Source organism: Mytilus californianus, unplaced genomic scaffold (genome assembly GCF_021869535.1).
Source record: "Mytilus californianus isolate M0D057914Y unplaced genomic scaffold, xbMytCali1.0.p SCAF_3, whole genome shotgun sequence".
Taxonomy (NCBI): Eukaryota; Metazoa; Mollusca; class Bivalvia; order Mytilida; family Mytilidae; genus Mytilus; species Mytilus californianus.
Window position 1 is genome coordinate 117,584,505 of NW_026262679.1, and position 27,783 is coordinate 117,612,287.

Sequence of the window (27,783 nt, forward strand, 5' to 3'; positions counted from 1 at the left end):
TTTTTTTTATATAATCGCTATATTGTTCTGAGAAGCTGTCTGACCAGATAAGTTAATTTAAGTTAAACAAAAAAAAAAGGTGGAACTTTAATGTGTGTGCCTACGGATTGTGCTCTTATAAGCGTATATCTATCCCCTCCCCCACAAACATCTCATATTACTCATATCAAAAATATATTAACACCTTAATTAAAAGTTCATTAGCAGTTCCTGTTACATTACGCTTGTGGTACCGTATTTTCTTATTCTAAAAAAAATATCCTACCTGAGCGTCAGAAAAAAAATTTGTTAAAATACATTTTAACTGAGACCATTTCTAAATTTCAAAGCGACCAGACTATTGAATCTCGAATTTCGAATATCGGATCTCGCATGATCCTTCTGGGCTTTCGTACGTATATTCTTAATAAAATCTCACTGATAACATATATTCTACATAATTTTTATATATAGTAACTATGGAAATCTGATCCTAAATTTTACAAAGCGAACAGATTATTGTTTTTTTATGAAAATTGGATCCTATAGGTTCCGTAGAGACCAGATTATATAGTAACTATTTTCTGTTACGTATAGGCTATGAATTAATGGAGAAATGTGATAAAACCTATCAATCGCATACATGCACACAAATATATACGGATAGTAGTCATATAACGTACAGCACATGCCACACGAATCTCTCTAATTTGATACGTTATCATATTTGTCAATCACCTTGACGGTAAATGTATTGTTTATGAAAATAATGTTTATGACTTTAAGGATTTCAAGGCTATCTCAGCAGACATAAACTGTTCGTATTTACAAATAACCAGCGTCGATCAACCCAGTGTTATCAACAGTTTGAATGCATGGGATATGATTTAAGAAATGATAACAGATTTAACCATAATTTGAAAATCGTATCATGCAGCTACAATGTATTCAGTTGAAGAAGTCGTAAAAGGAATTGATTTTTATAAAGAAATTATTATAAATTAGCTATTTAGTTGAAGAATTCGTAAAAAGGAATTTTTTGTTATAAATAAATTGTTATAGGTTGTCCTTTTCAGTTTACGAAGTGGTAAACAGGAAATTTTTGTAATAGATAAAATTGAGAATGGAAATGATAAAATTGAAATTGAATAAAATTGATAACTTATAACAGTTTCTTCATAACAAAAACTTCCGTTTTACGACTTCTTCAACTGAATAGCTGCATCATACGATTTTCAAACTATATATCTGTTACCATTTCTAAAATCCATACCCCAAGTATTTAAACTGTTAGTATTCAAAACGAGTATACAAAACATCCATTGGTATCGGTTATCTTAAATATACTGTTATATTTATATCGATATTCGACCTTGAAACAACTTCAAAATAGTCTTGGTAATCTTCCGTTACCGCGATTTTTCAAAAAAAAAATTTGCATAAAATTTTTATTTATATTACATTAAAAATACAATCTTAGACCATTTATGCTCTTATGATACTCATGTTTATTGCTTTGTGCTTCATTGTGCTCTTTGGTGCACAAAGGGTTCCTTTGTGTAACACTTTAGAGACTTTGTAATCATCAGCGGCATTATTAACATGATATTAATAATTTTAAGCTGCATCAATTGACGGGTATTACAGAGTCAATCGCTATCTCCCTCTTACATGTAATAACAGCACGACTGAAGTGTTTAACATTTTTCAACTATACTTTTTTGTTCCACCACCAGACAAATGCCAGTTTCACGGGTATGTAAAGTACGTCATACAGAGAAACATGACTGTTGATTGTACATTATGAAGTTATGTTCCGTGGCTACATTGTCGAAACATCACTTATAAATCAACATGTTTGTACTTATCTTTAGTATTGCCTCATGAAAGATTGATAAACAATTAAGGTCTTAACAAATTTTGAGATTTTTTTTTTAAATAATGAGCCAGAAAGAAATTAAAAAGCAAAAGTCTATTGGACTTTTAACATTAAGTGCGTATTATTTTTCAGATAAAAATATTTAATTTTCGTCACTAATGAATTTGATGTGAAATTGCACAAATTAAAATAAAAGGTAAACAAACATATTTTAACTTATTAGAAAGTTCAACTGACCACACCAGTCAGCAACATCCGAGTCCTTTTCCAAAAAATATATTAAGAACAGGCACAAAGACAAACAATAGGAACACATGGTCAATGGTCGGATAGCCTGCTTGGAATATTTATGTACAGGGACAAAACGTGGTAGGGTTTGACCAGTTTTACATGCACACAAACTTCCCCTTTTGTTGACCATGAGTCGTGAAAGAAAAACACAAAGAAAAGCTGTACAATCTAGCTACAAACTGGATAACCACTAACTTCTAATTTGCGAAAATGCAAGAAGAAAACATGTAAAATTCGAAATATTGTATCAAAATGTGTAGCGTTGAATAATATTTTGATCGTTGAATAATATTTTGATTCTACGAATATGTATAGATATAATATTTTAACTCTTCAAATTGAAACTTCTGTAGGTTTCAAGAATCAACATTCACATTTCTGGATTCAAGATATTTTATTTTTTTATTTTTATATACGCTTAACGATCCCGATGTGCAAACACTATTCGATACATTTGTGTTTCATGCGCTAAACGAAACGCTATACTATGCCACATATAACGATATGTAACACTATGCAGTGATCGAAAGTATTGAAATTATTAAAAATAATTTCTAAAGTTTATAAATGTATGTATTATTGTTAAACTACAAACGTGACTTTCTATTTGTAAATGTTTTGGCTTAAGGGATGTTCAAGTTTATGACAATTGCTTTTTCATTCAGCAACATGTGGTCATCGTATTTAATTAGACCTTAATAGTTTGGCTTTAATTGACCTAACGTTTAGTATATGAGACCAAAAGTAATGGTCACTATTTAGAACCATTTTATTTGTGGCTTTGGGCTTTTTAAAAGTAAGTACCTATCATAAACAAAATTCTATCAAATTATTCCAACATTTTCGGGCGATCAAGCTGAATTCAAAAATTGGATGAAATCAATTGAGAAATATGCTATGTTAACAAACTTGGAACAAAACGATACTAAATTGGTAGCTTATCAGTCAAGCACAAGCTCGGTAAGAGATTTCATTCATAGATGGCTAAGGGACAACCCCAGGGGAACTTGGCCTCAGTTAAAAGAAGAACTGAGCTCAAGATTTGCTGAAGTGACCGACTCTCAGCATGCTTTCGAAATTTTAAATAAATTGAAACAAAAACCGACAGAAAATGTTCAGGTTTTTGCTGAACGTTTATTAACTATGGCAGAAGAAGCGTTCAGGGGTCAAGATGGGACTCAAGCGATAATTCAGTCGCAATTGATCAATTTTTTCATAAATGGATTATCTCAGGATACCCTTAAGATGAAAATTATGCGCGAAAACCCTGACACACTGCAACGTGCAGTAACAATTGCTATGACAGAACAAAACTTAAGAAAAAAGTTTGATTTAAGGAGGGGAAAATTAACTACTGACAAGACGGGGTATCCGGACAGACAAGAACCTATGGAAGTTGACCACTTCCGACCCGCACGTAGGTGTTATAATTGTAACAAAATTGGGCACCAATCTAAGGATTGTAGGGCTAGGAAAATGCCGCGTCAAGACAATGCTTACGAAATTAACACCATTAATTCTAAAGAAATTGACCCAAAGAAATTTGCAAGTTGTAGTTACAAAGAGTCAGATACTTTGACACTTAAAGATTTTGTGGTTTCGGGTTACGACATGAAATATGAGCAATCACTCGACAAAGAATTAGCTTTGATAATTAGTCAAAGAAAAAATGGCAAAGCCTCGAAATCAGTTGAAAATAAGTATATACTGATAGATGAAATAATGTATTATATCTCTAAAGCAGACACTGAACCTGTGTTAAGGTTGTATGTCCCTTTACAATTAAGAGACGAAGTAGTGAAACAATATCATGATCAAGATCATTTGGGTGTTGACAAAACGTATGACGCTATTAAGGGTAAATATTTTTGGCCAAAATTATACAAAGAACTCCATGAATATGTAAACTCTTGTATAACGTGTCAAAAACGGAGCTCCTATCATGCGAAACCAAAGCTCCAGGAAACTGATATACCACCATTTCCATTTGCAAAAATTGCAATTGACTTGTCCGGTCCATACCCAAGGTCATTGTCGGGAAATAAATATATCATAAGTTTTATTGACCTTTATAGCGGATACCCAGAATGCTTTGCTGTTCCTGATAAGTGCGCTGAAAATGTAGTTCATTTATTATTAGAAGAAATCATCCCAAAACATAGTTTTCCTTTACAAATATTGACAGATAATGGGGGTGAAAACACAAGTTATATGGTTCGCGAAACTTTACAAGAACTTAATATAAGCCATGTGACTACATCATTTTATTCACCAGGGTCCAATGGCAAAGTTGAAAGGTTACATCGATTTTTGCATGACATTCTAGCAAAGAAAATACAAGACGATGCCTCAACATGGGACGTTTATCTAAATCAAACGTTAGCTGCAATTAGATTTAACAAAAACGAGTCGTCTGATTTCTCTCCTTTCTTTCTTTTATACAACAGAGATCCTGTACTTCCCGTTGATAATATTTTGCGTCCAAGACGGAAGTACGCAGGTGATGATCCCCATAAAATTTTATTAGAGCAGCAACATAAATCTTTTGTCATGGTTCACAAAAATATGAAAAAGTCAAAAAGAAAACAAAAGGAACACGCGGATAAGTCGAGACGCGATATTGAATTTAAAGTAGGGCAAGCTGTATTTTATCGAAATCACCTCCGTAAAAGTAAGTTAGACAGTAAATGGAAACCATTTTATAGGATAATTGAACAAAGGTCACCGGTCAGTTTTATCATAAAAAATCAACTAAACGGAACTACCACCAAAGTGCATGCCCAACATCTTAAACCCGCACCCGTAAATGAGTGGACTATTCCGAAATTAGGTCAAGCTGACAAATATAAACAGTTAAGAAAAACTACTTATGTTGTACCCCCCGAATCATCTGATAAAGAGTCAGAAAATGAAACTGATAGCGAAAATTCTTCTATGGAAGGAGTAGAGCAAACTCGTGACAAATTGATAAGAAGGTATAAAAACGAACGCGAATCTTCCTCTGGTGAAGATGATATTCCTTTAATGGAACTTACGAAAAGGGTAAAATACCGTAAGAAACGGATAAAGGCTCAATATGAAAATACGACGGACGAAGAAGACAATATTCCTTTACTTGAGCTCCAGAATAATTTGAAATCTCGGGCAATGACTTCTGAAACAAGATCTATCAATTTAGATGCTAACTCGTCGGAAGACGAGGCAATGTCAGTAAATCATTTTATTGAAAAACCTGCTAGTAAGCGGGATGACATTGCCAAAAATGACAAAATTTTGAATATCTTTTCTGATATGTCAAAATGTTTAAAAGATATTCTCGAACAGTAGCTTGTTTTATATATTATATATATATATATATATATATATACATGTATGTCTAGGCATTTTATATATATAAAATACTAATATATTTATATTACTATATTAGATGCAGTTCAGAGGAATCGACTTGGAAGGGAAGGACATTGAGGCAGTGGAACAAAAACAGAAGTTTAAGTTGATTTTAACAGAATTCGCTTTTATAGCCTACTCGGGTTGCCACGAATCGTTGGCTGAAAAGGGGATTCTTCCTTCTATTATTAAACAAATTTATAAAACCTGGTCCCAAAAGGCCAGATTGTTCCACGAAAATAGAATGATGGGGATTATTTTTAGGGATTCTTATAAAACTTTCTTCGACAGTTCCCACCACGACAGACTGTTAATTCCTTCTTTAGTTAAAGAGGTCGTAGAAATTGTGGTAGATAGAGCCAGAAACAAGGGTTTCTTTTATTTACACACTCTTAGATTACAAATGGAAAACCAAATAAGGTATAACAGGGCGATTGTATTCTGCCCTGAGTTCATGGCCGAAATTGGGGGAGATATACGGAATGATCTTTTGTGGTTGTACCGTGAGAGTTAACGTGTACAGCAACTATTTTAAATTATTTTATGGTTTTATAATTAGACATGAAAATTTGGTATTTTGTTTAATTGTAGGATATGGGACGGACGGCTGGACATATAATTCTAACACTTCTTTTTGGTTTTGGCGAGCTGGCTTTCATATCTGACAATATTGTATTTGACAAAGTAAATACTGTTACCACCACGAGGTCGAAATGGTTGGTAACCTTCATAATTGATTTAAAACCTTTTGAAGGATTTTTGAACAGAATATCCCATGACATGATAAAATCCTCCGCATTAGCACAAACTGTTTTGAGACGTTATGAACAACCTGGAAAGGAACATTTTTATAATACTTTTGCAAATTTGGAACAAGAATTTAATCTGTTAATGGACATGCATCGTTCGATAACTGATACATTCGACGATTTCAAAACTTTACATCGACACAAACGTTCTGTTTTGCCGTTAATAGGTAGTGCAATAAGTTTTTTGTTTGGTACATTGACAGAAGACGATATTAATTTAATTAAGGGCAACGTTCGTACATTAGCACAAAATCAAAAGAAAATTTCACACATTTTGACTGAGAATTTATCAATTTTAAACATAACTAGGCTAGAGGTATCTCAAAATAGAGACGCCATTAATAAATTATCAAGGGGGTTGCAAGATTTAGACATCCGTTTGGTCAATATTACTGAGGCTATTGAAAAACAAATAATAGATTTGGAAAACTTTGTGCAAATATATATTCAATTAGATTTAATAACTGGGGATTTAAAACAATTAATCCAAAGAGGATTTTTCTATTTAGAACATATAAAAGATCAGTTGAGCATGCTTTCATTGGGCCATCTTTCACCAAGTACAATAACACCAAATAATTTACAAGGTCTTCTTATTGAAATAAAAGATAAACTTCCAAAATATTTAGAATTGACGACCGATCCAAAAGAAAACCTGTGGTTCTTTTATAGGTTCTTGACATGTTCCACTATCCTGTATGACAGTAGAATATTAGTTGTCATTTCAATACCTCTTCTCGATTCAAATAATAAATTTGAAATTTATCAGGCATTTAATTTACCAATGCCCATGCAAAAAAATCATACAAGTATAGGTATGGTTGCAAAATACGATTTGGATGTAGAATACTTTGCAGTTAATGCAAAAAGGTCAAAATATGTATTGCTTAAACAGCAAGAAATTCAATCATGCACAAACACCTTTACGAAATTTTGTAAAATTATAAGTCCTGTTTATCCTATTAATTTAAGTAAAAATTGCATAACTTCTTTGTTCCTGAAGAAACGAAATGATATTGATAAATATTGTCGTGTTGTAGTTGAACCAAACTCAGTTCTTCCAATGGCAAGTTATATATCGTCAGGTTCGTGGTTAGTTACCACTAACACACCCTTACGCTTTGCCATTGTTTGTGAAAAATATAAGCAAAAGACAACGTTTACTAAAATAATTAACCCTCCTTTGAATATTTTAGCGTTAAATGAGACATGTACTGCGACTAATGACTATCTTACGCTTTTACCGTTTTATAGAAGACAATCTTCATATACTCTTGAGGATGATCCATTTACGAAAGTTATTCAAAATTATAATTTAACAATGCGAAAACTTTGGAAGCCATTCCATGACTCCTTACCGAAGTTTAACTTGACTGAGCTACCAAAAGAGTTGAAAAATATTAAAGAAATCCCAATGGATAATCTGATTTACCAATTGAAAAATTTACAAACCATACAAGAAGATTCAAGTTTTCCAAATTGGGTGTATAACGTAATTTATCTAGTAATTTCTCTTTTGTTAGGTATTATCATTTTTATATTATGTAAATATAGAAATAAGTTACCTTGTTCAGTCAAACGAGGAAGTGGTTGCAAGATGCAGAATGTCGCCCCTAAGTATGACAGAGTGAGTAAACTGGTGTCGGCTAAGACCGAGGGTGATGTTAACACCTCCAGAGATGTTCCCTCTGCACCAATGTTAGACAACTCAAAGGAAGAAGTGGCTTATAATTTATATCCACTGCTAAAATTAGCAGAACAAACAGTGCGAATATAAATTGAAGTAATAGCATAACACACAACGTGTAAATACTGAAGTACTATTCGAATATAACGAACAATGTTTTTAAAACACTATACGATCACAAATACTGACTTTTTTATTTATTCATATATATACAAACATGACAATTAACTGTTCTTTATACATTGTATATACAAATGACGGAGTTATGGATGATGGAGTAATGATGTCGAATTTATGGATGATGGAGTAATGATGTCGAAGTTATGGATGATGGAGTAATGATATCGGAGTAACGGATGTCGGAGTATGGATGTCGGAGTAAGGATATCGGAGTATGGATGTCGGAGTAAGGATATCGGAGTATGGATGTCGGAGTAACGGATGTCGGAGTATGGATGTCGGAGTAAGGATATCGGAGTATGGATGTCGGAGTAATGGATGTCGGAGTAAGGATATCGGAGTGATGGATGTCGGAGGTATGGTGGACGGAAAAATAGTGGACGGAGAAATGGTGGACAGAGAAATGGTGGACGGAGAAATGGTAGACTAAAATGGTAGATGGAGAATGATAGCATAGAACTTTTGACAATAAATTGAACAATTATGTAAAATTTATCAATTGATTGTTTTATATAATATATATATTTATGTTTTATTTCAGGTTTTGTGTATTGATTCTTTATTTTAGGTATCTTTCGATCCTGTAGTGTTATATATTTGTAGCAAAGAAATTTATGCTATATTTCTAGAACATTGGGGGGTATGTAACACTATGCAGTGATCGAAAGTATTGAAATTATTAAATATAATTTCTAAAGATTATAAATGTATGTATTATTGTTAAACTACAAACGTGACTTTCTATTTGTAAATGTTTTGGCTTAAGGGATGTTCAAGTTTATGACAATTGCTTTTTCATTCAGCAACATGTGTGGTCATCGTATTTAATTAGACCTTAATAGTTTGGCTTTAATTGACCTAACGTTAAGTATATGAGACCAAAAGTAATGGTCACTATTTAGAACCATTTTATTTGTGGCTTTGGGCTTTTTAAAAGTAAGTACCTATCATAAACAAAATTCTTTCTAAATTAAAGTCACTTTCGTAGTTGTATAAAAGAACTGTCCCTAACAAGACAGTTCAGATTGTAACTAGGCACTGAATAAAAATTAGTTCCTCTTTAGCCATTGGTTTTATAGTGCCACAGATATCACAAAGCATACGATAAACGGAACGTTGTAGTAAAAAGTAAAATAACAAAAAACGAACTCCAAAGAAAAATTCAAAACGGAAAGTCCTTTACCAAATGGCAAAAACTAAGGCTCGAAAATTCAAAACGAAAATTCCTTTATCAAATGGCAAAAACTAAAGCTCAAACACATCAAACGAATGGAAAACAACTGCCATATTCCTGACTTGGTACAGATTTTTCTTATGTAGAACATAGTGGATTAATCCTGGTTTTATAGATACAGTATGCACAGATCTAGACGATGGGCGAATGCTGTACGTATGATGCCGAATGAAAAAAAGTTGTTTACCATATAGAAACTGAAAACGAAGCTTCAATGTGTTTCCAACAATGGAATAGAATCGATGGTGTATTGTTGTAAGCGTATTGATGAAAGCATTACCGTTTTCTCGAATGAAATAATAATTTTAAGATTTATGTTAACGGATATTTTTTTTCTTTTGTTTTCCTATATCATATAAATACTTAGCAATGAACTTTTCGTGTCATCAAAAAGGACGAATCTTACCTCCCTTACTTTGTATGGAAATCGCCTTTAAAAGAAATTTTCATTCGCTTTCGAATTACAAATTAAGTAGTATCATGATACACATGGTTGACCCTTTGTAAAATCAATAAAGGACGATGGCACAGTAAAGGATTATTTATATAAATAGCTTTACCTGGACAATCTACCTGTTTTTATCAGTTAAAACAAGAGTATGTCATTTTGCAGGTGATAATGCATTTCGTTCACAAAATATGACATATAAAGGGGTATCATAATGTCGGTACCGTATTATCCAACCATTGGACACAATTCTGTTGTCACCTTCATGATAACAAACGTGAGAAATAAACATCTGACTTCCGAAGACATGTGGTCACGTTCAGTTAGGAATATATGGATCTTTTCAATGATTTGGATTTTACATATTTAATAAGTGACAACATTATTTTTGCTGCATTCATTCCATAGTCACCTGATAACGACTGATTTGCGTTTGCTATTCCGTTCATATGTTAAATTCTTTATAAAAGATGAAAGGATTACGAAGATTTAATGAGCATGCATTATTCAAGTGTGCAATAGCATATATAATTTACAATTGTTTAGTGTAAATACGATTCTGCTGTACAAATTTGATCTTTTGTGATATTCCGCTATAATAATGAGACTAAGAACACGCTATATAGGTGCTGGTGTTGCAGTATTTCTAATGTTACTTACATATGAAGTATATGTGTATTCTGGAGATACAAAATGGCTAATAAGCAACAGACTCCTATCCAAACAGGATTATATTAAGAAAATGAAATCAACTTTTGTTCAAAAAGTTAATTTATCTAATAGTAATGCGCCTGTAACTTTTAAATTGGTTACTTACATAAGAAAAGGGCCAAAAGTGTCTATATCTGCTGAAGAATTTAGGAAAAATAATAAAATCCAAACAGGGAATATTTTAATTGATAATTATGGAAAAAACGATCCAATGAAAAATGGAGAAAAAGGACGTGGAGTAACGTTTGTGGGACAGGAAAAACGAAATGTGTCTGAAATGATGCAAAAATATCAAGTTAATATTTTAGCAAGTGATATTATTCCTTTAAACAGACTTGTTCCCGATGCCAGACCTCCTGGGTAAGTTTACTTTTCTTCAGGATCTTTACTGTCATCATTCTACTTTTATAATTTATTTTTTTTGGTTTACACGATTTATGATGATTCACTCGACTGTCATACACGTGAGAGGTTTAGCTAGCTTTAAAACCAGGTTTAATCCACCATTTTCTACATAAGGAATTGCCTGTACCACGTCAGGAGTATGACAGTTGTTTTCCATTCGTTTGATGTGTTAGAGCTTTTGATTTTGCCAATTACTAAGGGACTTTTCGTTTTGAATTTTCCATTTTGGCATTGTTGTCATAACCATGCGTACAATTTCTGTGTAGAACTGAGTTGAACAAAGTAACCCTTTGCACAAGGAATAGTTAAATCATGATGTGATATTTGTTCTCCACGAGTAATGCATTCAACTTGGCAGGTTAAACATGTTAACAGAAAACAGAAAAAAAAAACTTTTACTCACTTTATTTGTTTAAATATGAATAAACATTCTTAAAGTAGATGCATAATCGCCGTTCATTTTTTTTTATTCGAGCGTCACTGTTGTGTTTTCTGTAGACGAAACTCGTTTGGCGTACAAAAATATAAGCCTGGTATTGTTTATGACATTGAGTTTTTTTTTATTACAATCATTCGCTAGCAACAGAAGCAGAATATCACGAGACTATAATCATATACTATATATTTATCACTTCGTGTTGTAAAAAGGTCGATGGTAGGATAAAATTAGAGAAATCCTAGAATTTCATCTCATTCTCGTTTGGAGTACATCTATTTGATTTCCATTGTAGTCTTTTAACACAAGGATGTCGATTCCCATACCCTGTGTTAATTTATTTGTTGATATATCCTAACGTTTATGGTCAAAACGGTGGTTGATTAAGATATAAACTTTTGAAAACAAAAGAAATATAGTATTATAATCTTAGTAATGATGTTTGTAAAGGTTGGAAGTCAACAAGAATTAGGTAGGCGTACTAAATTCAACTTTAATGACATAAATTCTGGTTAACCTAGACCTAACCACCATGATTGATTGATTGGTTGATTGAATGTTGCTTCCTAAACGTCCAATGACAATTATGCATATCATATTGTCACAGAATAGAAGTTCCTTCATAATACAAGTTCCAAAAGGAAAACATATTCTGGAATATTATTTCCACAGGAATAAATATTACAGTATATGTTCCTAACGGAATAAATGGTATAGAATATTTGTTCCAACATGAATAGATATTATGACATTGTTTATAACAAAGTTTCCAGTGGAACTTCTGTTAGGCGGAACAAATATACGTTGACAATATACACACTCACGTGTACAATCTACACCGGATATAGGTACCCCCGAAGCAAATAAACAATGATAGCAAAAAGTAACATATAGTTTAAACAATATTGATTTATATCAATACATAGTATATAATTCTGATACATGAAATAACGGTAGGTTTCAGAAACAAGCAAAATTGCTTTTATTAATCTGTCTCCTTGTCTCCTAGTGTACAAATAAATTTCTGATACGTTCATTATTATGTAAGTTTGGCATGATCTGAAATAGTCAGTTTGTACAAAAAAATAGAGATCATTGAAGTTTCATAAAAAAAAATACTGAATAAACGTGGTAAATAGTATAGAGTGTTGTGTGCATATTTGAAATGCTTATGTTTTATAAATGATCGAACATTCGCATCAAGGATTGAATCGTTTGGTTTTTGGGATACGAGTGCCGTCAGGCAATCTGTAGACTTTTACCATTGACTCCCTTCCAATACTCTCACGTCAACCGTTTTGTGTTTACATTAATAGGAACAACTCAGATTCTTAAGATTGTCCTGTTATGAAAAGTAAAAACAAACAAGAGATTGAATTTAAACAACATTCTGTTAAATTTCTTCTCATAATCCTCCTGTTTTGATATCTCCCTTTTTCATTTGCGTTTATTTTCCAGTACGGAAAATCAGAATTAAGCAGTATTTATATTTAGGGTTATATATATTTAGAATCACGTCAGAGAGGGAATTCCGTAACCCGAATAATCCAGTCGTCATATTACGATCACTTCGATCTATCCATTAACGCCGGTCAACCGGAAATTAAAAATAAGCTGCATCATGTGATCAATGTATCCTGACGTATGGCGCGAAAAAAGGAGGAGTTTAAAATTGTTTGTAAACATGTGCAATGGAGCACGAAACGTGTTTTCAATGTACACACGTGTTTGAACAGAAGAATTTAGCGAAGGGATGCAGACGAAATATTCAGAAGATTCACGGTGAAATTGATATAATTATTAGAAATTTTGAAGTCAATTTACGGTGGTGTTGAACTGCATGATGGTTTTGAACAAGAATGCTTTGTTTGCAGTAAGAAGTGCCATAATGTCATACAGGGCATCCCGAATAATCCAGTCTTTATATTACGATCACTTCGATCACTCCATCAATTTGAATTTTCCAAATCCAAATTTCATACATTTTATTGTACTACCTGGATTGGGTAAATTTTATCAAAAGGGCAAAATTTTGAAGGAAAAAACAAATTTTAATGTAATTTTTTTAGTATTTTACTGAGAAATTAAAATGTACTCAGTTATTTGTAATGGGGCAAAGTAATTTAGATATCAATGAACATGATGAATAGCTTTTTTTTTAACAAGACATCAATGAATAGCTAGTATTTATATCTCAGTCATCAAAATTTCTTTAAACATGTTTAATGTATTAAATGAACAGTGGACATAATCAAGAAATGCATCAGAAGAAAAATGTTGATTATTTCATAATGACAGAAGATACAGAAGCATGAGTAGCAAAATCTCATGTACAAAAAATGTATGGAACTTATAATTTGGTACGCTAGAAATGCTACACAAAACTCATCAGTGGCACATGAATCAAAACAGTAAGAAAGTCGAATCAAATACAAAGTTGAAAGTTGAAGAACATAAAAAACAGGGTTTAGTTTAATCCATTAGATTTTTTTGTTAAATTGAGATACCGTTTTCCAAAAAGCTTTTCTTTCATGATAGAATTTACAATCTTGCCCACGATCATCATTTAAATGTGTGCAATTTTGGAAGACGTTTAGGATTTTAACATTTTGGGCCATATGAATCCTAAGCCCAAAGAAAGAACCGATTGACTTTTGTGTGCTTGTACAAATGTTTATTTTTGACACTTAGTATGTGGGATTGATAACATTTAGAAGGAATCTATACTACTAAAGGAAGAGACTGATTTCATTGAGCCCCAAATCCTCTGAAACCATACAAAGTCGGAAATATTTGTGATATCATGTATAAATCTAGTGTTTTGTTCTTCCTAAATTTGTCTTTAAAACACTTGTTTTTCCACAGAAAATGCCAATTTTTGAGAAAATATCCAAATTTCGGAGACCGTTATCGATCTATGTCTTATACACTGTCGTGCATGCTCAATCGACGTACTGAACGCGAAATCTAACTTATATAGGACAATGGTGTTGATTGAAAATTACGACATTCCAGTCCCGATCCCAATAGTACCTGTTACCTGTTGCATAATCTGTACTTTCCGACTGTCAGGTGCACCACCAAACGGTGTATATAGGATCAAAATCACACCTGCACTTTGTCATTATACTGACTAATATCAATGAAAACAATGGCAATCGTATCCCTCAGAGCAATCATGCTCTTTGATTATTATATATTTCTGTACCTAAATAAATAAAAGGCTGATTTGCTCGTCCGAGAGTACGGTTGAACAAAAAAGCACGGTATTAATGTCAAATTGAACTGGAAAATCTGAAATTGAAACCAGAAGTTCCTGCCTTAAAGGGGCACTAGCTACGAGATACATAAAAAATTTAAATTATGATTTTTCTTTTGTTCAATCATTAATGAAAGTGAAATAGTGAAATAATTATTCGCTATTAGCAGCCAGTATGGTTCAATTTTGTCAAAATAAGCTAAGAATCATCGATGATGAATTATTCACTTGCAAGTGAATAATTCGACCTCATTGAATCCGTATTCATGTGAACTTCAGTTTAACCCCTTAGCTAGAGATGGATTATGCATGATTGATGCGTGTTAGGCTATTAAAAGAAAAGAATATCAACATTGAAAGTGATACAAAGGTAAATCATTTGATTGACTGATTCGATCCACAAAAAATCATGCTTACACAGGTAAAATCGAAAATTGACTTGTTTTTAGCTCACCTAGCCCAAAGGGCCAAGTGAGCTTTTCTCATCACTTGGCGTCCGTCGTCCGTCGTCGTCGTCCGTCGTCGTCGTCGTTAACTTTTAACATTTTAAACTTCTTCTAGAGAACCACTGAATGGAATGAAACAAAACATGGCATGAATGTTCCTTATGAGGTGCTGACCAAGTGTTGTTACTTTGCAGCCCATCCATCATCCAAGATGGCCGCCAGCGGGGGACTTAGTTTAACATAGGACCCTATGGGAAATACATACAAATGTCTTCTTTTAGAGAACCACTGAATGGAATGAAACAAAACATGGCATAAATGTTCCTTATGAGGTGCTGACCAAGTGTTGTTACTTTGCAGTCTGTCCATCATCTAAGATGGCCGCCAGAGGGGGACTTAGTTAAACATAGGACCCTATGGGAAATACATACAAATGTCTTCTTTTAGAGAACCACTGAATGGCATGAAACCAAACATGGCATGAATGTTCCTTATGAGGGGTTGACCACGTGTTGTTACTTTGCAGCCGCGATCCATCATCCAAGATGGCCGCCAGTGGGGGATTTAGTTAAACATAGGACCCTATGGGAAATACATACAAATGTCTTCTTTTAAAGAACCACTGAATGGAATGAAACCAAATATGGCATGAATGTTCCTTATGAGGGGTTGACCAAGTGTTGTTTCTTTGCAGCCGATCCATCATCCAAGATGGCCGCCAGCGGGGGACTTATTTTAAAATAGGACCTTATGGGAAATACATACAAATGTCTTCTTTTAGAGAACCACTGAATGGAATGAAACCAAACATGGCATGAATGTTCCTTATGAGGTGCTGACCAAGTGCTGTTACTTTGCAGTCGGTCCATCATCCAAGATGGCCGACAGCGGGGGACTTAGTTTAACAGAGGACCTTATGGGAAATACATACAAATGTCTTCTTTTAGAAAACCACTGAATGGAATGGAACCAAACATGTCATGAATGTTCCTTATGAGGTGCTGACCAAGTTTTGTTACTTTGCAGCCCATCCATCATCCAAGATGGCCGCCAGTGGGGGACTTGGTTTAACATAGGACCCTATGGGAAATACATACAAATGTCTTCTTTTAGAGTACCACTGAATGGAATGAAACCAAACATGGCATGAATGTTCCTTATGAGGTGCTGACCAAGTGTAGCTACTTTGTTGCCGATTTACTGTTCAAGATGGCCACCAGGATATTTTATTAAATAACGGGACCAATATTAAACCAAATTGGCCTCAATCATTATTTGGGTATCTGTTATGATTTTTATCTATCTTTACATGATTTCTAAAACCAAAGTAGAGTCAGGTGAGCGACACAGGCTCTTGAGAGCCTCTAGTTTTAACCTTAAAATTGAAATCAAACAGACATAGAAAAATCCATTTGCACGAGGTCCATATATCTATTGATATCTATGTTTATGTTTATATCGTGTCATGTGACTGTCGGTTGTTTTCGGTGTCATCTCAATAGTTAATTAGATGACGTCTAGACTAAAATACACACGAAACGAGGCTACATATTATCGAGCCCATGCCCTGTAAATTGTTTATTTAAAACTTTTTATAATTTAGATAAATGTTTTACATTGTTATAAATCTAATATGAGAATTTGAGTCAAATCGGTGAACATTAATTTGACAGCTAGTGCCCCTTTAAATTGGTATATATTGGACAGGATAAAAGGAAATGAGAATTTGTTTCCAAGTCACAACGACATTTTGGAGATTCTACTAAAATCCGAAGAAATAGATGAGAATTTAATGCACTCGAGTTCATCCTTAAGCAAGCTTGAAGAACTTGTCCAAATCGATTTCCTACATAGTAATAAGGAGGGACTTTTCTTATTTGAGTACTAATTTGTTTCTTAAAAATTGAAAGAGATTAACATTTTCTTACGTTTAAATGTAGTTTATTACATAACTTGGTTGTTGCTGGGAAAAAAAGTACTCTGAGTATAAACGGGTCCGTGTATTATATCGAATAACACTATTACGTTGTCTTGTATAATGGTCATGTCCATTTCCCACTGAATCGGGCATAGCGTCTCTAAGATAATCTGGTGTGTTGTTATTCAAAGTTTTATGAAAAAGGACTAATCTATGATTGCATCTTCTTTCGCACAATTTTTCCCATTTAGTTTCAACATACAATTTATTAATGCTTGTTAGTTTGCCCCCCCCCCCCCCCCCCCCCCCCCCCCCCCCCTGTAACTAGATATTCTCAAGTTTATTGATTAAAACTTTGATTTTGAGAATCCCATACAACGTCTGCATATTTTAATATAGGTACCTACTCGAATCCCCGTACAGTAAACAACTATTCGCCGTACAATTTATCCGCTTTGTTTGCATGAATCTCTTTGTGTAATCAATAGTTTATTTCGAAATACAGTGTTGTTCAAGCTTAAATATGATATACCCTTGTTCTACGAAAAACGTAAAATGAATAGTTGAAGGTTAAATGTGATTTTTTAAAACAAGTTTGAAATCGTCACGTGCTTCGTTGAACAGATACCACCCTATCTGATTCTGACAATTTGAAGAGAGAGAAAACCAATTAAGGATCATAATGAGCCCTTAAAAGTAGCTACGTTATTACATCTTCGCTAGCCAAGGGTTACGATCCAGTCCCCTCCTCTCCAGCCTTGGCAGATTAAGCATTGACATTATTAGTATGAAATGCTTCCACACTATATAAAAAAGAGGCGAAAAATACCAAACGGATAAAATGTTCTTTACTCGATCTTTTTTTAAATCATATGCATGTAGCTTAATATAGATATAGATTGGAAAAGGGACACATTGTCTTTAGAAGTAATTTCGTTTTACTCCTATTCCACTAGCTAAAATACAAATGTCTTTAGAAGTAATTTCGTTTTACTCCTATTCCACTAGCTAAAATATTTTAAATATAATGTTAGTTAACAAAGGCTAGACCGGTCAACTTAAGATAGCAAAATACATTTTTTGTACTTTTAAAAGGCATTTTTTCATAGCCCCCCCAAAAAAAACAACAGTTCATTTATGTATATTATATATATGAATTAAAAAGTTGTCAGGAAAGATACCAAGATGCAATCTAAACCTGTTTATTTAATGTTAAACAAAAACATGGCACTGGCATGAAGAAAAACACTGAAAAGGCAATTTTCCGCTATTCAATACACAGTAAAACTAAAGATCGGGCAACAATGAAAGGAGGTGTTAATGAGGCAGCAGCCAGTGAACCCAATGACATAAATAACCAAAAGTAGACATCAAGAGGTCATCATGTAGTTTAAAACAAAAGTTGAAGATAAAAGTGCCGAAATGTCTACATGCAGGTATTCGATAGAGAAAACATGGAATGTGTCAAAGAGACAACAATCCGAACAAAGAGCAGGAAACAGCCAAAATGCCATCAATGGGTCTTCAACGCTGTGAGAAAATCCCGCACCAAGAGGCGGGCTTCAATTGGCTCCCGAACAATATTGGGAGGTATTGCTGTTTTTTGTAAGAATAACATTTTTGAAGGTATTTCTATTGAAAGAGAATATGACCATGGTATTGTGCTTATAAAGTTTTCTAAGTTATATTTTAATTTGAATGATGATTTATATATGTTTTGCTGATACACCACACGAAAAGTCTACTTTATATCGTATTTGCGAAAATGATTTTCATAATGATATAGAAATATTTTTTTAGAATATAAATATAAGGTTCAGTTATTGTTTGTGGTGATATGAATAGCCGCACTTGCGAGCTAAATGCTGTTCTTGAGATTGATTATTTAGAAAAGTATATCAACTGCGTTGAGCCCGATGTATTTCCTGCAATTTCAAAACGATGCTCTATGGACAAAGTAATAAACGCATACGGACGAAAGATAATAAAACTATGTCACAATACAGGACTAACTATTGCGAATGGTCGACTCGGCAATGATTCCTGTGGATCTTATACTTTTTGTACATCTAGGGGTCAAAGTGTAAATGATTATTTGATGGTTTGTCCCGAAAACTATGATATTATTAAGAACTTTGGTGTAATAGACCTTACTTAATTTTCTGATCATACTCCTTTATCATACGAGATATGTCTAAATAACAATATTCAGTGTAACAGTTTGCCAAGTACCCACAAATACCTAAAATGGGACTCTAGTAAAAACCAAGACCATATTCAACTGCTATCACAACATAATGAATTACTTATTTTGTTGGTCGGAAACATGAATAGTGCCAATGATGTTAATAATGCGGTAAGGGAGATAAACCGTATTTTATATGACAGTGCTTTTGCTGTTTTTGGTAAAACTGTACTGAAACGTAGCCCAACATATGTGAAACGCCATGATAACGATTGGTTTAACCAAAACTGTGCTTCTTCGAGACAAGACTTTAACTCTGTTCGAAATTTTTACCAACGTCATCCAACTGATGCTAATCGTCAGCATTATATATCAGCCCGAAATAGATACAATCGAACAAAACGGTTGGCGGTGACCAACTATAAGCGAGCTAAAGGTCAAGAACTCTGCGAATTTGCCAAATCTGACCCTCGAAAATTTTGGTCGGCATTTAAACCAATGAATAAAAATAAATATCTTGCTGACATTGACTTACTTATTAATCATTTCGAACAGTTACCTGGTGGAATCCCTCCTGATATCTGTGCAGAAGTTATAAATCTGATTGAAACTAACTCGTTTTTAAACGACATTGTTATAGATTCGTTGGATACTGAAATCTCCGAAGATGAAATTCTTCAGTCTATTTATCTACTTAAAACTGGAAAAAGTGCGGGAAATGACAGTATTATTAATGAAATGTTTATTGCCGGGCCGAACTTTTTTGCTCCGATTTGAAAATGCTTTTTAATTTCATATTCAATCGGGGAATTTTTCCAGATTTTTGGACAGAAGGCATCCTTATAACAATTCCAAAAAGTGGAGACTTATCTGACCCAAATAATTACCGTCTTATAATTCTAGTTAGTGTGATGTCTAAAATTTTAACGCCTATTTTGACAAACAGATTGATCAGTTGGGCCGATGACGAAGAAAAGCTTATTGACAATCAGTTCGGATTCCGACCAGGCCGGTCAACCGTTGATGCCATATTTATTTTACATGGAATTATATCACATATATTACATCAGAAGTCTAAAGTTTATTGTACTTTTTCGATTTCCGAAAAGCCTTTGATAAGGTAATACGGAGAATTCTGTGGTACAAGTTGTTACAAAGTGGAGTCAGTGGGAAATTTATTACAATTATTAAAGCTGTGTACGAAACCGTGCGTCTACGAATAAAAACGAAAGACGGCTTATCTGATGCGTTTGTAAATTTTCTTGGTGTGAAACAAGGGGAACCACTCTCTCCTCTCCTGTTCCTGTTTTTCATTAACGATATAATCAGTGATATACAAGTGGATAATAATGGTGACATATTCGAACTTAATGGTTACATCATATATCTGATATTATTTGCTGACGATACAGTTCTGCAAGCAAAGTCTCCCGATGCATTGCAAATTTTATTAGATAAACTTTCATTACACTGCCTGAGATGGAATGTAACTGTAAATACGGACAAAACAAAAATTGTTGTATTTCGAAATAGTTGGAAGCCCGTAAGTGATAATTTTTATTTCGAAAGTCAAGAACTTGAAATCGTCAAATCATATATATACCTTGGTATGCTGTTACATTTCAATGGTAAATTTGTTCAAACTAAAAAAAGAATGGCATAACAAGGAGCAAGAGCTCTATCATCTTTAATCAACTCAATGAAAAGAGTATTCATTGGTCCAAGTCAACAGTGCTTTTTATTCAATAGTATGGTTGGATCTGTTCAGAACTATGCGTCCGAGGTATGAGGATTTCATAAGGCCAATGATGTAGAATATGTCCATAATCGTTTTTGTCGATATATACTCAACTTGGGTAAAACTGTACCAATTTCGTTTTTATGTGGTGAACTCGGGCACTTCCCGATGTGTATTTCAAGAAAATATAGAATTATTAAATATTGGTTGCATTTAATTCAGGACCAACCAAATATTGTTAACGATGTATATAAAATTCTATGTATTGATGCTTCTAATGACAAAACAAATTGGGCATCCAATGTAACAGACCTTTTGTTTAGTCTAGGCTTGATTTATTTACGGATTAACCAAGATTACATAAATGTGTTATTTGACCTTATTAAATCTCGTATTAACGATCAATATTATCAAATCTGGTATGCTAATATTAATGCTTGTGAAAAATGTCTATTTATAAATGTTATTAATTAGATTTTTGGATAGAGAATTATTTACAATATAATTTTAATACCAATATACTTACCAAACTACGTAGTGGAAGCTTGAAATTATATGCAGAAACAGGTCGCTATGACAATATTCCTAGAGACAATCGTATTTGTAGATGTCGTAAAATGAATAATATTGAAGATGAATATCATTTTGTGTTGATTTGTCCTGCATATAGAACACTTAGATGTAACTTTTTGCCAAAGTATTATTGTTCATGGCCTAATACACGAAAGCTATTTTTTTTTGTTACAAGCTGTGTCAAAAAGCTTAACTAAGAAACTATGTAACTATCTAAAGGCTACATGGAAATTAAGATTGCAAATTATCAGCTAATATGTTGTACACATGTATGTGTTATTATAAGTTATCTCTGCATTATTTAATTTAATTCATTTAATTGTTCTCTATATTTGTCATATATTTATATACCTTGTATTTTGCTAAAGCAATGTTGTTGCTAATGCAATAAAGATTCATTCATTCAAATAATGTATGCAATGAAAAATTGATACGATTTTAATATATATTTTTTTTGTAGAGATGATTTCTGGACACAGTTGATATGAAAAATGTCAAGAATTAAAAAAATATACTGTTCAGGATTATCATTATATCATGCTTCAATATTTTTATAAGAATAATATTCAAAGAAAAATTTATAAAATACTGAATTATCAATCATTATAAATAAATCACAGTACCAAGGATGTTGGGTAAATATTATTTTGACAGCAACCACAAAGCCAAAACAGAAGGTACACAGACCTATAAGTATATAAAACAAAAATCAAGAAAAAGATTGTTTTCAGACATGTCAGAGCATTAAGATTCGTATTAACAAATAAAAAATCTTATAAACAATTAAAAACAGTTAGTTTTCTCCTTTGAATTGTATCACATTTTTAAAGTCCTGCCCTTTTATAGCTGACTATACGGTATGGAGTTTTCTCAATAATGAAGGCCGTGCAGTGACCTATATTTGCTTATATCCACGTAATTTGAACTCTGGTGGATCATAGTTGTCGTTTTAATAATGATACCACATCTCCTTATCTTCATATAAAGGTTCACAAGAAAAGATATTGTTCTTTTGAAGCTTTCCTTTCTTGCATGCTAATACATGCTTGATATTAAAATATTTGGAGAAGTAGAATACACTTTTGAGGTATTGGTTTGACAAGTTACTATGTAGTGTTGGATACACCCGTTCCATCTTCTCCATGTGAACGATACGCACATGCATTCAACGAGTATTGAATTTCATGAATGACTCTTCATCTTTATAGACACGGATAACACTGGCACAGTGGTATTGTGTGATGGTTGATTCCTATATTGTTTCTTCCCAAAAGGATTAGGCGATATAGATTATTGGTGTAAAAGCTATGACACATTCAGACTATTGGGTCGTTTGCAGTTTCTGTTTTAAATGAAAATTGAGTTAGCTCATTGTATGATCTCACTGATATGCCAGTAATAGTTGTTAAGGAAGTTTTTTTTACATTGCATTCTTAGTAATTGTATGAGTTATTTTCTTTATCTGGAAGTAACTTGATGTGTGTGGTTTATTTTTGTAAGGTAAGTGTATCAGAATTCTGAAAGGATATATAAAAAGGACACCATAAATTATAACAATACTAGACTACATCAGACCATACTGATAGACCAAATGTCATAAAAGTAAAAAAAAAAAATCCAGAAAAATTGAACTGCCCTTGCAGATACAGGAGAGACTGGGTGGACTTTACAAAAATGAGAATAATGGTCAAAAATTAAGAAAAATGGAACAAAAAATAAATAATGGAGAGAAAAGGAAAAAAAAATAAGAATAGAGAATGCTGGTGTGCTATAATATAAAGGGCAGATTGATTGTTGGTTGCTTGCTTAACGTCCAGTGGTAGATATTTCATGCATGTTCAGGACGAAAAGAAATTAACAATAAATTCCTGTAATAGAGGCCGTACGGGATACAGATCGGAAAAAATATGACTGCCACTAGAAAATGAGGGTATATTGGATAGTGGCAGAAATTTAGGCTTACAACAGGCCACCTACGATCCCTTCCTTAGCGTGCAGAGAGCGTGGCACACACACTAGACGAGGAATCGGATTTAACATCCCCAATCTGACCTGACGTGGCTGCGTACTTGTACATCCCTTAAAAAAATGACGCCACTTTGGCAAGGGTTTTACTGCCGGTCGGAAGAAGACCAAGAGTGACCATATTTCTATTCCCCTGTCACCATTAGGAGTATAAAGAGTAGTAAATAAGGGTGTGCTATAAGTATAAAGAATAGAGAATTATGGTGTGTTATGATATAAATGATAGTGAATAATGGTCACGATAATGGTGTGCTTTGATATATATAAAAAAAGAAAAGAGAATAATGGTGTGCTGTAATATAAAAAAAAGAGGTAGAGAATAATGGTGTGCTATAATATAAAGTGGAGAATAATTGTGTTCTATAATACAAAGAATAGAATATTTCACGTTCTATATTGGAAAAGTTGGACTAGTCATACCTGTAGATTTATCGATTCAGTTTTTGTCGAGCCTGCGACTTTTGTCGCAGAAAGCTCGACATAGGGATAGTGATCCGTCGGCGGCGTTAGTTAACTTCTTAAAAGCTTTATATTTTAGAAGCTAGAAGACCTGGATGCTTCATACTTTGTATATAGATGCCTTATGTTATGAATTTCCGTCTGTCATATGTCCATTGTTCTTGACCTTATTTTCATGGTTCAGTGACTACTTGAAAAAAAAAGTCAACTTTTTTTTGTAATGTTAATTTCTTTCTTATTATGAGTAATAGGATAACTATAGTATGTGCGTACCTTGCAAGGTCCTCATGCCCGTCAGACAATTTTCATTTGACCTCGACCTCATTTCATGGATCAGTGAACAAGGTTAAGTTTTCGTGGTCAAGTCCATATATCAGATACTATAAGCAGTAGGTCTACTATATTTGGTATATGGAATGATTGTAAGGTGTACATGTCCAACTGGTAGGTGTCATCTGACCTTGACCTCATTTTCATGGTTTAGTGGTCAAAGTTAAGTTTTTGAGTTTTGGTCTTTTTTTTCTAATACTATATGCAATAGGTCAACTATATTTGGTGTATGGAAATATTTTATGATGTACATGTCAGTCTCGCAGGTTTTATTTGACCTTGACCTCATTTTCATGGTTCATTTGTCATTTCTTCAACTATAAGCAATAGATGAACTATATTTGTTTTATGGAAGGATTGTAAGGTGTATATGTCTGTCAGGCAGGTATCATCTGATCTTGACCTCATTTTCATGGTTCATTGGTCAATGTTAAGTTTTCTTGTTTAAGACTGTTTCTTAGAAACTATAAGCAATAAGTCAACTATGTTTGGTTTATTGAATGATTTTAAGGTGTACATGTATTTCTCGTTTGGTTTATCTGACCTTGACCTCATTTTCTTGGATCATGTTAAGTTTATGTGTTACTTGTAGTAAAGCTTTATATTTAGGACTATCAACATAAAATCAATGATTAGTAAAGAAGGCGAGACATTTCAGCGTGTGCAATCTTGTTAAAAAAAAGTACATGTACAAAATTGCTAAGCCAAAAAGGTCAATTAACAGTTTGTAATCGTTTTCGTAAAACTTTATGCTAGAAAAGTAGTTTGATGAAAAAGTCTTTTAGAGAAAAAAAAGAATGTGACATGTCCGATCCTACATTCGAATCAAATCAAATCAAATCAAATCATTTTATTTCCTAATTAAAGGGCCCCTAAGGGCATATCAATTACAAACAAGAAAAATAATAAAGAGACAAACATGTATATATCATTTTAGACAAAAAACATTCATTAAACATTATTTGTTCGTGTGACTATCTAAAATAAATGTATATAAACAACTCAGACAAGTAGTCTCAGGTATAAATAATAATACGTGTGAAATGGTATTTGAAGCCGTTTCAGCACTTATTTGACATCATGTCTCTTATTAAAAATGCACATTGGGCATCACAGCGTGAATTTCAAGAATGTCAGTTAGTTTGATACACTGCTTACTGTTTTGATTATTTTGGGGATAACGGAAGTGCTATTTATAGATTAATAAGTTCTATATTTAATAGTAAGTTACGCCCCCTATATATAATACAAAAATGTTGGACCTTTTTTGCAGAAAATAATTTTCGATGCGTACGGGTTCCCCAATATGACCTTTTGAAAACAATGCAATTTCCCTGAGCAATTGCCATTTTCTTGGGGAAAAACATTTCTACCCAATTTGAAAGTCTGCCTCACAGAAGGCATTCATTTTTAGGTCACTCTTTAAGTGTGTATATATTATACCAGTGACCGCTAGTAAAGTTTGACAATTGTCGTCATACTAAATTGCCAAGTTCGATAACTAATGCAAGACAAGTAATTAGCCAGAGGTACGGGGTGTAATTAACACATGCATCTCCCGAAACAGAGATGCATCATACTCTTTGAAGTCGGTTGCGTTTCCATTCATTTTAATTATACAATTCCTTGGTTATATGTATACCCGACATTAAATAAATCTTTTAAAATTATTTATTATTAATTATTTTTTGACAGGTATATGTGTAGAATGTGGCGGGGTTAAACAAGTTTTGTATACGTTAAATACTGTGTGTGAATGCGTGTAGTTGTTTTAACGTATGCAAAACTTGTTTATGGTCGAGCCTTAGGTCTATATCCGGTTGTGATGCTACACGGTGCACGTGATACATCTTTTTTCTCAATTTACATCTTTATTCTTAATTCGGGAAGCATGTATTCAATGTTGAAACTTCCCTCATATTTCAAAGTACGAACAGTTCATTCTGCTATAATAATGAGACTAACAACACGCTATATAGGTGCTGGTGTTGCAGTATTTCTAATGTTACTTACATATGAAGTATGTGTGTATTCTGGAGATACAAGATGGCTAATAAGCAACGGACTCCTATCCAAACAGGATTATATTAAGAAAATGAAATCAACTTTTGTTCAAAAAGTTAATTTATCAAATAGTAATGCGCCTGTAACTTTAAAATTGGTTACTTACATAAGAAAAGGACCTAAAGTGTCTATATCTGCTGAAGAATTTAGGAAAAATGATAAAATCCAAACAGGGAATATTTTAATTGATAATTATGGAAAAAACGATCCAATGAAAACTGGAGAAAAAGGACGTGGAGTAACGTTTGTAGGACAGGAAAAACGAAATGCCGCTAAAATGAAGCAAAAATATCAAATTAATACTTTAGCAAGTGATATTATTCCTTTAAACAGACTTGTTCCCGATGCCAGACCTCCTCGGTAAGATTTTTCTCCAGGATATTTACTGTCATCGTTCTACTTTTATAATTTATTTTCTTTGGTTTACACGATTTATGATGATTCATTGTATACTACGAAGGGTATGTTTTTTGTCGATAATCTGTGAAACTTTTAGACTACCTTGCTCAAATGTATTTATAGTGCTAAAAGTATGCAGTGAACATAAAGTCCTGAGAAGTACGCTGTTAAGCACAATTTCCATTTTGGCATTGTTGTCATAACCATGCGTACAATATCTGTGTAGAACTGAGTTGAACAGAGTAACCCTTTGCACAAGGAACAGTTAAGTCATGATGTGACATTTGTTCTCCATGATTAATGCATTCAACTCGGCAGGTTAAACATTTCAACTGGAATCAGAAAAATAATCCCTTTACTGTTTTTATTTGTTTAAATATGAATAAACATTCTTAACGTAGATGCATAATTGACGTTTATTTTTTTATTCGATCGTCACTGATGTTTCTTATACATAGGCGAAACTCTCGTCTGGCGTACAAAAATATAAGGCTGGTATTTTTTTTATGAGTTTTTGCTTTATTATAATCATTCGCTCGCAACAGAAGCAGGATATCAGGGGCGTGTTTTATTGGTCTTTTCTGTACATCTCAAGAATGTCTTCTGGTGAAGAGTAAAAAAAATGAATCTGGACCTCTTCTGGATATATTCTGTTGAAGAAGCAATAAAACACAAAATCAATTTGCCTTCGAATATAGCAGATTTTTTTTTTATGTTGGATGACATAAATGAAGTTTACGATGATTTATTAGAAAATTTAGTTACGTCAGTTCATTAGGTAGACATGACTGTAATAGTGTGCTCTCTTTTGGCACTCATGTAATTATATAATAAGTGTAAAAACAAAGAAAATCGGTTTGAAGAAATCGCTTTGTTCGTGACATTTTTCCTTTATGCTTTCCTAACTTAATTTAGCTAAACAAATCCGGCTTAAAGCT

General features: G+C 33.2%; 1 protein-coding gene across 1 annotated transcript in view; it reads left to right on the forward strand.

Annotated features, from left to right (window-relative positions):
- The first annotated feature begins 10,067 nt into the window (after positions 1-10,067).
- Positions 10,068-27,783, forward strand: part of LOC127735940 (polypeptide N-acetylgalactosaminyltransferase 1-like) — an 81,102-nt gene continuing 63,386 nt past the window's right edge. Inside the window, exon 1 of the mRNA XM_052246389.1 lies at positions 10,068-10,968. Coding sequence (XP_052102349.1) covers positions 10,499-10,968 — 470 coding nt within the window. The 5' untranslated portion in view covers positions 10,068-10,498. The remainder of the gene's footprint in view (positions 10,969-27,783) is intronic.